Source organism: Abramis brama, assembly GCF_963993115.1.
Source record: "Abramis brama genome assembly, chromosome: 1".
Lineage (NCBI taxonomy): Eukaryota > Metazoa > Chordata > Actinopteri > Cypriniformes > Leuciscidae > Abramis > Abramis brama.
The window spans coordinates 78817981-78829116 of NC_139963.1; the positions used below are offsets into that span (position 1 = coordinate 78817981).

An 11136-nucleotide genomic window follows, 5' to 3' on the forward strand; every position below is an offset into this window, starting at 1 on the left:
CGTCCGCTAATTGACTCATTTTTATTTTAGTATTGCCAATTGTGATACCCTTTAAAGGACTACTATTGATATGTGTGCTAAGGAACTGTGTTGCAATTAGGAATAGGTAAGGGGAAACTGGACATCCTTGTCTAACTCCTCGTTTTAAAAAAAATCTAGGTGAAGTACCATTACTTAATTTAATTGAGCTGTTTCCGTTTATGTATAGCATTTGGATCATCCTGCAAAAGGAATCGCCAAAGCCAATTTTTTGAAGAGCCTGAAATAAAAATTTGTGTTCCAAAGTGTCAAAGGCTTTGTAATAATCTAAAAAAAAAATGAAACCATCATCACTATCAATTAATTCTGAATAATCTAACATATCTAGTACTAGCCGAATATTATTAGAAATGTGTCTTTTCTGCATAAACCCTGACTGTGTTTCATCAATTATAGAGTTCAAAACATATTTTAATCTTTTTGCTAGGACTGAAGCTATTATTTTATAATCATTATTTAATAGTGTAATTGGACGCCAATTGTCTATTAAGAGGGGATCTTTATTAAATTTTGGGATAAGAGTTATTAATCCTTGACATAATGTGGCTGGAAGTAATGTTTTTTCTATACTTTCCTCATACACCTTTAACAAGAATGGAGCTATACTATGACTAAATAGCTTATAAAATTCTGAGCTGAGTCCGTCCGTTCCGGGAGATTTGTTGGCTTTTAAACAGTTAATAGCCTCCTCTACCTCCTTTAATGTGATAGAGGCGTCACAAAAGTTACTATCTAAATTACTTAACTGGTTTACATTAGGTAGTGATTTAAAGAAATCATTCATATGTTGTTTGGAAAATTTAGAAGTATACAAATCACTATAAAATTTGGAACAGAACTTTGCGATACTTTTAGGGTCATCACTAATATTACCGTTAATCATTAGTTTTTGAATTTGGTTGTTTTTAGCTTGCTGTCTTTCCAATCTGAAAAAATATGCAGAGTTTTGTTCACCCTCTTCAATCCATTTTCTGCGTGATCTAATAAACGCCCCTTCCGCTTTATGTTTATATATGTTGTCCAATTTGCACTGTAATTCAACCAATTCTGCTTTTTCACAATCAAGTAAATCATCCACATGTTTAGATAAAAAATTGGTGATTTTGCATATAATGGAATTTTCATCAGTTTTTTTCTTTTTTGCCAAATCAGTGCTAAATTTCCTAAGATATTTGCCAATTTCATATTTAGTAAATTCCCAATTGCTGCAGTAACTATTCTCCTCTTTTGCTTTATTCCAATTTTTGTGAATTAGCTTATTAATTTCATTTTCTACTTCACTGTAAGAGAGAATGGAGTTGTTAAGTTTCCAGTAAGAAGAAAAACCGCGCACATTATCAGGGGCAAGAAAATGGGTACGAATGAAGATACTCTTGTGGTCAGAAAATGGTGATGGCAAAATATCAGTAGATGTATTGCATAATTCTTTAGAGATAAGCCACATGTCAATTCGGGACTGGGAGGAGAGAGAATTATTACTCCATGTGAACATCTTTTGAGAGGGATGCAATACTCTCCAGCTATCGATCAAAGAGAATCTTTGCATAAACATTTTCAAGTATAAACTAGAATTGTCAAGGAGTTTTGGAGGCCATCTGTCTATGCTGCTATCTAAAGCCACATTAAAATCTCCACCAAAAATAAGCATGGAATTTGGGTATTTAGTCAATAATTTTAACACATGTTTCTCTAAACGACTAATCAAGGCTTCATTTTCTTTCTGCTGGTTAAAACCGTAAACACAGACAAGAATACACTTCAAATTTGAGATTTCAGTAACGAGACAGATATAACGTCCATCTAAATCACTTACATTAAGTAACACCTTCCCTTTAAACTGATTTTTTAAGATGCATACCCCGGCTGAATGCGTCGTACCATGAGACATCCATATGTCCAGTCCCCATTGTGACCTCCAGAAATTAAGATCCTCTACAGTTGAGTGACACTCTTGGAGAAAACAAAAATCAGATTTAAATTGTTTGAGATATAAGAAAATAGCTTTTCGCTTAGTGAGATTTCTTAGCCCTCTAGCATTTAAGGAAACAACAGATAAAGACATGAAGTGGAAGAAGGGAGATTGAAGAGGAAAAAAGAACAAAATAAAAGTCAAATAGACCTAGATAAAGCACAACAAATAACTTGTTGTACAAAACTTTAACCGGTCAAGAATTTAACACTAGAATGAGAACCGCAACTCCAAAATAATGAAGAATATATTAAGATACAGTATAAAATGCCAATTAAATATTACTTTAAATAAAATTTAGAACATAAAAGTATAATACCAGATCGTTTAGGCTATTAGGAGACTGTATTATAATACAAGCCAGACAACACATGTCTGAAGCATAGGCTACTAGAACGTCGCAATATACATCACAACAAACTGTAATACGCTCTAAAATAGAACTATTTAAACCATGTGAAAGGCAGTATTTTTTAACGCCTTGCACAATAATCATGAGTGTAACGTTAGTACCGCCAGATGAGTGTCTTCAGTGTCCTGGGAAGAACTGTATCGAAGAGCTTCAACCAGCCAAACAAAAGGGTGGACGCAATATTAATGTCAAGAGACAATAATAATAAACGAGAGACACATCAGTCAGGAGGGAATATTTCAGATCCCTCTACAAAAGCCCTTCCACCCACAAAGTAAGCTCGCTTGTTCTCTTTTCTCGCCTTTTCCACGACGGGCCATAGCTTGTTTCTTCGTTCTCTATCCGCTGTAGACAGATCCTCTGATATTTTCAGGTTGTTGTTTTTAAGAAAACTCGAATCTTTAGCTGCACGCCAGACCGCATCGCGTTGAAAACGAGAGGTAAACTGGACGATGATTCCTCTGGGCTTGCTATCGTTCAGCCGTTTGCGACCTAAGCGATGAACGGTGTCCACGACATCCGCGAGTTTGTCTTTCGCGTCTGGCAGAAGATGCTGGCAAACGTCGATGATCTTCTCCCTGACATCTTCTCGTTCACTTTCAGGTACCCCATGAACTCTGAGACTCCATCGTCGTGAGTAAGCCTCAATGTGCATAAGCCGTTTCTCCTGTTCATGCGAGTTAAACTCGACTCTTTTGGCTAGTGACTCAGTCGCGCCGATTTTGGATTTCAAATCTTTTACTTCAGCACTCATAAAGTCAATAACATCTTTCACTCCAGAGATCTGCCTGGTATTTTCAGTGATCGTTTCTTTCATACTAGCGATCACACGTGAGTTTTCCCCTACCATCTTTTCCAAAGCATCCGAACGATTATTTATCAGCCTCGAAAGTTCCCCGATTTGTGAGAGGATGGCAGTTGTGTCAGCGCTCTCGGTCTTGCGTTGTTTGATGGCAGGGGACTTACATGGGGTTTCTGGAAGACAGGGGAATTCTTCCTCGCACAGCATGAATTCTGTGGAGACAGTGTCATGGTTTAAGTAGTCGTGCATGTTGTCCATCGTAAGTTCTTGGCGGGCCTCATTAACAGTTTTGTTAGCATTAGTAGCGGCTTGAGGTCCATTCCTACTTTTTCTTTTCTCAGATTTTCCCATTTTGACAGCCAGTGCAACAACTAAATGTGATCTGGTATAAAAATATTAGCTTAAAGCCTTTCTAACTGCATTACAAGTCAAAATAAGCAACTGAGTTTGCGGAGCTCCTCGAAATGTGACTGATTAGAGCGCCATCTTGGATCGCCTCCAACTACTATCGGCTGCTCCCGCTCAAAGCTCCGCGACACGCGTCACTTCCGCATTCCTCAGGTCTTCTTCTCCTTCTACGGGCTTATTGGCGGCTCGCATTCTTAAAAGAGCATTACCGCCATCTACTGTAGGCAATAGCTCAGAGACAGTATATCACAACTCCCAGAACAATCAGGGCTCGAGCTTTCAGCGTGTTCAGCTCCTCATCTACAGCCAAAGCCCATCACATTCCAGAGATCAGGGATAATGATACTAATAATAATAATAATAGCCTATCTATATTCTATAGATCAAATTTGTTCTATTTAAAAACTGTATTATTAACCTACCCCCTTCTACTGAGTTTAAAATCATCTTTAATGTTAATTGTTGATTACCTTTCATCTGAAATTCTTCAATTATCTTACTTCTTTCCTCTAAATATGTTTATTAATATTACTAGTATATTTATTAATATACTCTACATTCCCACAGAGCTCCATCATCCGCGAACAGCGATTTATTTATATTCTTATCTATTGTTTCAAATACATCATTAATCATAATAATAAACAACAGAGGGCTTATAACACTACCCTGAGGAGTTCCATTCAATTATTCCTTTCCTTGATATATATCCCCCAATCTTTATTTTAATATTTTTTTCAATTGAAAACTCTTTAATCCAATTATACAAGTTTCCATCTATTCCAATTTGGGGGGGGGGGGGGGGGGGGTCATTCCCCCCTTGTGGCTGAAACGGGTAATTGCATTTTTTCAACAACAACAAAATTGCATTGTTTAAAAAAGGTATATTATAAATATTTTAAATAACACAAAACAACTAAACTAAACTGACTTGACTAAATGGTGGTAGGTAATACATCTGATTTCATATACTGCTTTAGTAAAAAAAAAAAATTCAGGGCTCTGGGTCATGTGACAAGTGACAGGCTAACGTAAGTCCAGCGATTCTCAGCTAGCATGGTCGGACTTGTTACACCAAAATATGGACATAAGGAGATTTTAAAAACGTCGAGTAGGGCTGCACGATATTGGAAAAAAAATTACATTGCGATATTTTTTCCCCACCGATATATATTGCGATATTGCGTGCCATCAATCCAGGCCAGAAAAAATCTAAAACTTTTGACCAGTAGTGTATATAATTTATATACACATATATATATATATATATATATATATATATATATATACACATATATATATATATATACACATATATATATATATATATATATACACATATACATACACATATATATATATACACATATATATATATATATATATATATACACATATATATATATATATAGGCAAGGCAAGGCAAGTTTATTTATATAGCACTTTTCATACACAGTGGCAATTCAAAGTGCTTTACATAGAAGAAATTAAAATAATAAAAAGAAATAAGAATAATTAAAACAGTTTAGAAAAATAAAAAATAAAATACAGTACAGTACAAACAGTCAGACGAACATTGGCACAGTGCTCATTCATTAAATGCATAGCTAAACAGATGTGTTTTGAGTCTGGATTTGAATGTGACTACTGTAGGAGCACATCTGATCTCTTCTGGAAGCTGGTTCCAGCTGCGGCTGGCATAATAGCTAAAAGCCAACTCACCATGCTTAGAGTGAACCCTTGGTATTTCTAGCTGATATGATCCTAGTGATCTGAGTGATCTGTTGGGTTTATATTCAGTGAGCATATCTGCAATATATTGAGGTCCTAGGCCATTAAATGATTTATATACCAGTAATAATACTTTAAAATCAATCCTAAATTTAACTGGGAGCCAGTGTAAAGACCTGAGGACTGGTGTGATATGTTCATATTTTCTGGTTCTGCTCAGAATCCTGGCGGCAGCGTTCTGTATGAGCTGCAACTGTCTTATGGTCTTTTTGGGAAGGCCAGTGAGGAGTCCATTACAATAATCCACCCTGCTGGTGATGAAAGCATGCACAAGTTTCTCTAAGTCTTGTCTGGAAACAAAGTATCTAATTCTTGCAATATTTTTCAGATGATAGTATGCTGATTTAGTTATTGCTTTGACATAACTACTGAAACTAAGGTCTGACTCTAGTGTCACACCAAGATTCCTGACTTGATGTTAGTTGTTTGACCCCTAGAGTGAAGGTATGCGTTCACCTTGAGAACTTCATCTTTGTTTCCAAATGCAATGACTTCAGTTTTGTCTTTGTTTAACTGAAGAAAGTTTTGACACATCCAACTGTTGACTTCATCAATGCATTGGCACAGGGAGTCAATGGGGCTGTAATCGTTAGGCGATAGGGCTAAGTAGAGCTGTGTGTCGTCTGCATAGCTGTGGTAAGCAATTTGGTTCTTTCTCATTATTTGGCTCATTGGGAGCATACAGGTTGAACAGGAGTGGTGCAAGAGTTGAGCCTTGAGGGACTCCGCATGTCATGGATGTCCACTCAGACTTATGGTCTCCTATACTCACATAATAACCTCTCCCATCTAAGTATGACCTGAACCATTTTAGGACTATCCCAGAAAACCCCACCCAGTTTTCCAGCCTGTCTAGAAGTATGTTATGATCGACAGTGTCAAATGCAGCGCTGAGGTCGAGTAGTACCAGCACTGATAATTTGCCTGAATCAGTATTTAAGCGAATATCGTTTATTATCTTTGAGCGCTGTCTCTGTGGTGCGGTCGGAAACCAGATTGAAAATTGTCAAAGTATCCATTCGAGCAAAAGAATTTGTTCAGCTGATTGAAGACAACTTTTTCAATGATCTTGCCTATGAAAGGAAGATTTGAGATCGGCCTATAGTTGCTTAATATGGTCTTATCCAGATTGCTCTTTTTCAGGAGGGGCTTGACAACTGCAGTTTTCAGGGAGTTTGGAAAACTCCCAGAGAGAAGTGAGGCATTTACCACTTCTAGAAGATCTGCTTCTAAACTATTTAACACACTTTTGAAAAATGATGTGGGAAGTGTGTCAAGAGCGCAGGTTGATGTTTTAAGGTGCTGTACGGTTTCTTCCAAAATTTTGCCATCAATTTCTTTGAAGTCAGACATAGTAACTACTTTCTCAGGTGGTTTGATGGTCTGTCTAACCCCAGGGCAACTCAAGGATGTGCTGATCGCCTTTCTGATATTATTGATTTTCTCAGAGAAGAAAGAGGCAAACTCACTGCACTTGTTGTCTGAGAGCATTTCACTGGGAATCTGGCTTGGGGGGTTTGTCAGTCTCTCTACAGTAGCAAAAAGAGTGCGTGTGTTGTTTAAATTACTGTTTATAATATTTGAGAAGAAAGTCTGTCTAGCTTTGCCTAGTTCCATATTAAAAGCATGGATGCTGTCTTTGTAGATGTTATAATGGACTACAAGTTTTGTCTTCCGCCACATGCGCTCTACTTTTCTGCATTGTCTTTTCATATTTTGCATTGCTGTTGAGTTTCTCCAAGGTGCTTTTTGTCTGCCACTCTTCTTCCTGACTTTAACAGGAGCAATATCATCAATTACACTTTTAACTTTTGAGTTAAAGGAATCAAGGAGAAAATCAACAGAGTCTGCAGATATGCTTGGTGTTAAGGATATAGCCTTCATAAATAGTACACTAGTGTTCTCATTTAAGCATCTCTTCTTGACAGACATAGATCTAGCTTCAGTGGCAGGAGAGATCAATATATCAAAGAAAATACAGAAATGATCAGACAGTGCTACATCCTTAATAACAATCGATGAAATGTTTAGACCCTTACTGATGAGTAAATCTAGAGTGTGTCCACGATTGTGTGTGGGTCCATGAACATGCTGAGTCAGATCAAAAGTTTTTAAAACAGTATTGATTTCTTTTGCCATATTGGTTTCTGCATTATCTATGTGGATGTTTAAATCTCCAGCAATGGCAAAACAGTCAAACTCTGATGTAATTGTTGATAACATTTCTGTAAAGTCCTCAGCAAAGGCTGGAGAGTATTTTGGAGGCCTGTAAATAATGATAAGTAAAATGCGTGAAGCACCTTTTAACACAATACCCAGATATTCGAAAGACAAGTAATTCCCAAATGATTTTTGCTTACATTGATAGATATCTTTAAAAAGAGCAGCTAGACCCCCACCTCTCTTAACAGCTCTGCAGACACTCATAAAAGTAAAGTTAGGGGGGGCTGCTTCATTGAGGATTGTTGCACTGCAGCTGTCTTATAGCCAGGTTTCATTTAGAAGCATAAAATCCAGATTGTTTGTGGTTATTAAGTCGTTGACTAGAAGTGATTTATTTTTAAGTGAGCGAATGTTAAGGAGTGCTAACTTAACAGACTTACTTTTCCCCACAGCAATATTAGTTTGACGTGTAAGAGGCACCAGATTAGTTAGGTTTGCTGTACGGCTATTGAAGGCCTTAGACTTTCTATCTTGTAATAGAACAGCAATAGAGGAAGATACAGGCACACTGGGTTCCCGTTTGTTCTGTAAACATTTGAGAAAGTTACTGTTATCAAAACGGGGACCCGACACATATCACTGAGAGCTGGTATCAGTTGTTTTCGGTTCACCTCGAGCAGATGGAGGAGGGTGTGGGCCCTGGCGTTGTGGCAGAGGCCGAAGAGCTCTCACAGGAGGAGGGGGAGGGCGAGCTGGGCCCGCAGGCTTTGGTGGTAATGGTGCCTGTCTTTTTTTGGTTGGTATTTGGGGGCTTGCAGCAAAAGAATGGGATAGTCTGGTTCCAGCATACACCAGTTCTTCCATTTTCTGTGAGAAGCACAGGAGTGGAGTTGCTGGGGAGAGGGAGAAAGTGTCTGGTGAAAGGGGCTGTTGCTCTGGTGTTATCGGAGGTTGTGATATGCTGTCCTGGCTTCCCTGGCTGTTTTCCAGGAAGTCGTCCTTGGGTGGTGAATCTTGGAGCAGTTCTGATATGTCTGTCTGTGGTGAGCTCTGTGTGGGCAGGGCTCAGCTGATATTGTGTCCGTGAGCAGAGGTTGTTGTGGCGGAGTGGTGTTATCATGTCCATTTTGCTGTTGAAGTGAAGTCCCGTGGTCATTCATACTGGCCCTCATTTATCAAAAGTGCGTACACCAAATTTCCAGCGTACACCTGGCGTACACCCAAAACCACGGCGACTTTGAGATTTATCAATATGGACTTTGGCGTACGGCACGCTCAAATCCTACGCCTGCTCAGGAGGTGGTGTACGCACGTTTTGAGTGCGGGAATGCGCAGAAAAACAATTCCTAACACCACAAAACGCACTGACAAACTAAAAGATATGATATATTATGACCCACTGTAAAAAAAACAACAACATAGTAATTATAAACTTCAGTGTTTATTTTTGTGCAACATGGACTTCAATGTTTAATTTGTGTGACTTTACCAAAGCATTTGATTTGTAGGCATATGCTTTCAGTGACCAAAAAAGTATTCAGACTGACAAAATAATAAAAATGACATTCTTCTTCTTTTAAATAATAATAATAATAATAATAATACAAATATAATAATAACGACATTCTTCTTCTAAATTACAATAAGCGTCATTAATAATAAAAATCATAATAATAATAATAAGAATATTACAAATTGTCATGCAATAATTAATGTGAATGAATGGTACTCCACATCACATCATCATCACTATTGTACACCCCAATACATGTGACGTGATACGAAATTAAATGCTAATTGTTTCAAAACGCGTGCTGTAAAATAATGCATTGTGATAGGTCATTTGCTCATCCAAACAGCTATTTAAACTGGATTTCCACCTTACACCAATTCTCAATGATGGCTGACCTGGCTCTTTTAGAAGACGCATATGCGCCCTTGAGAAGGGAAAGAGTATTTCAGGATAGGCGAGATCTTCTGAATGAATCAGATGAATGGCTGATGAGCAGATTCCGTCTTCCAAGGCATCTTCTCCTGGAGCTGTGCAATAACCTGGAGCCCTACCTCCAGCGTGAGACCCGGCGGTCAAGGGCCTTACCTGTTACAGTCCAGGTTCTCTCCACACTGGGGTTTTTAGCCACAGGAACTTTTCAACGGGAGATTGCTGACAGGTCTGGCATATCCCAACCCACCATGAGCCGCATACTGCCATCCGTGCTGGCTGCCATCAGGACTCTCATCCCACAATACGTCCAATTCCCATACGACAATGCCCAGCAAACAATGATTAAAAGGGGGTTTTATGAGATTGCTGGGATTCCAAATGTCATAGGTGCAATTGACTGTACCCACGTGCGTCTGAAACCACCATCGGTTAATGATTACGCATACATCAACCGCAAAAATTATCATTCAGTCAATGTGCAAATTATTTGTGATGCCAGACTCTGCCTATTAAATGTTGTGGCACGATGGCCTGGAGGCACCCACGATGCCTTCATTTTTGAGCACAGCAGCGTGCGCAGACGGCTGCAGGAGGGCGCATTGAGGGGTCATGGTTATCTTTTAGGTTAGTACTAAGAGCAAATTTATTTAGCAAAATATATTTGTTTCCTAACCTCTCTTTTCCCCTTTAGGTGACAGGGGTTATCCTCTTTTGGACTTTTTGATCACCCCTGTGCCAAACCCCGTGACGCATCAGGAGCGCAACTTCAACCACGCGCACGCACAAACACGAGCCACTGTGGAGCGCTGCGTGGGGCTCCTAAAAGGTAGATGGCTCTGCCTGGCACACGCGGGGGGCACGTTGCTCTATTCGCCAAAGAAGGTGTGCAATATCATTTTGGCATGTGCCGTCTTGCACAACATGGCTGAGATGAACCGTGTGCCATTTGACGCGCTTGACCCAGACCCAGAAGTGCCAGTGGAGCAGTGGGCAGCACCACCGGCTTTAGGAGCTGTTCAGCTCAGACGGGACCTTGTTCGGCGGTTTTAAGGGTAAGTTAAAATAACACAGACTTCGTTTTCATGGTTTCGTTTTTTTTGTTTTATTTTTTTTTTAAGTTTTCATTTATTTGCTTTAATGTCGTATTTATTGACACTAATGAATGGTTAATTTCGACCAGTAGTCTACAAATTTCTGTCTGTCTTTCCAGGACCTCATCCGTCAGGACCCTTGGCCGTGGCGCACGTGAGGCTGGTGGACGGGCCTCGGCTTCCCCTGCTTGCACCTGCTCAGGCTCTGGGTGGGGCGCAAGGATACGCTCAGGCTCCTGGATGGGCTGAGGGGGAGATGCCTCGAGGGCGCTGGGGCCTGCAGTGCCATCTGCAAAACAATAGAGCAAAATTTAAATAAAATAATTTAACTATGGACATACGTTTTTTTTATTTTTTTTATTGGTCTATCACATTTAAGTTTACTTACCATGAATGTCGTCGGTATCTCCCCCACTGGTGATACCTTCTAAAGACGCCGTTCCGATGAGGGCTGCCACCCGCTCCTCGTTCGGTGTCAGCTGGAGGCTTGGATCCGACTGGCCTCCCCCAGTCTGA

At 39.4% G+C, this 11136-nt stretch overlaps 2 protein-coding genes across 2 annotated transcripts in view; one reads left to right on the forward strand and one right to left on the reverse strand.

Moving 5' to 3' along the window:
- LOC311088308 (uncharacterized protein) overlaps positions 1-3781 on the reverse strand; it is a 65358-nt gene extending 61577 nt beyond the window's left edge. Inside the window, exon 1 of the mRNA XM_084122226.1 lies at positions 3729-3781. The gene's annotated coding sequence lies outside the window, so the exon portion shown is untranslated. The remainder of the gene's footprint in view (positions 1-3728) is intronic.
- Positions 3782-9281: 5500 nt separating this feature from the next.
- LOC311098312 (putative nuclease HARBI1) lies at positions 9282-10935 on the forward strand. The gene is made up of 3 exons (XM_084138443.1): positions 9282-10153; positions 10221-10581; positions 10740-10935. Exons 1-2 carry the CDS (start codon positions 9409-9411, stop codon positions 10577-10579), a joined length of 1104 nt encoding a protein of 367 aa, XP_083994569.1. The 5' UTR covers positions 9282-9408; the 3' UTR covers positions 10580-10581; positions 10740-10935.
- Positions 10936-11136: the final 201 nt, after the last annotated feature.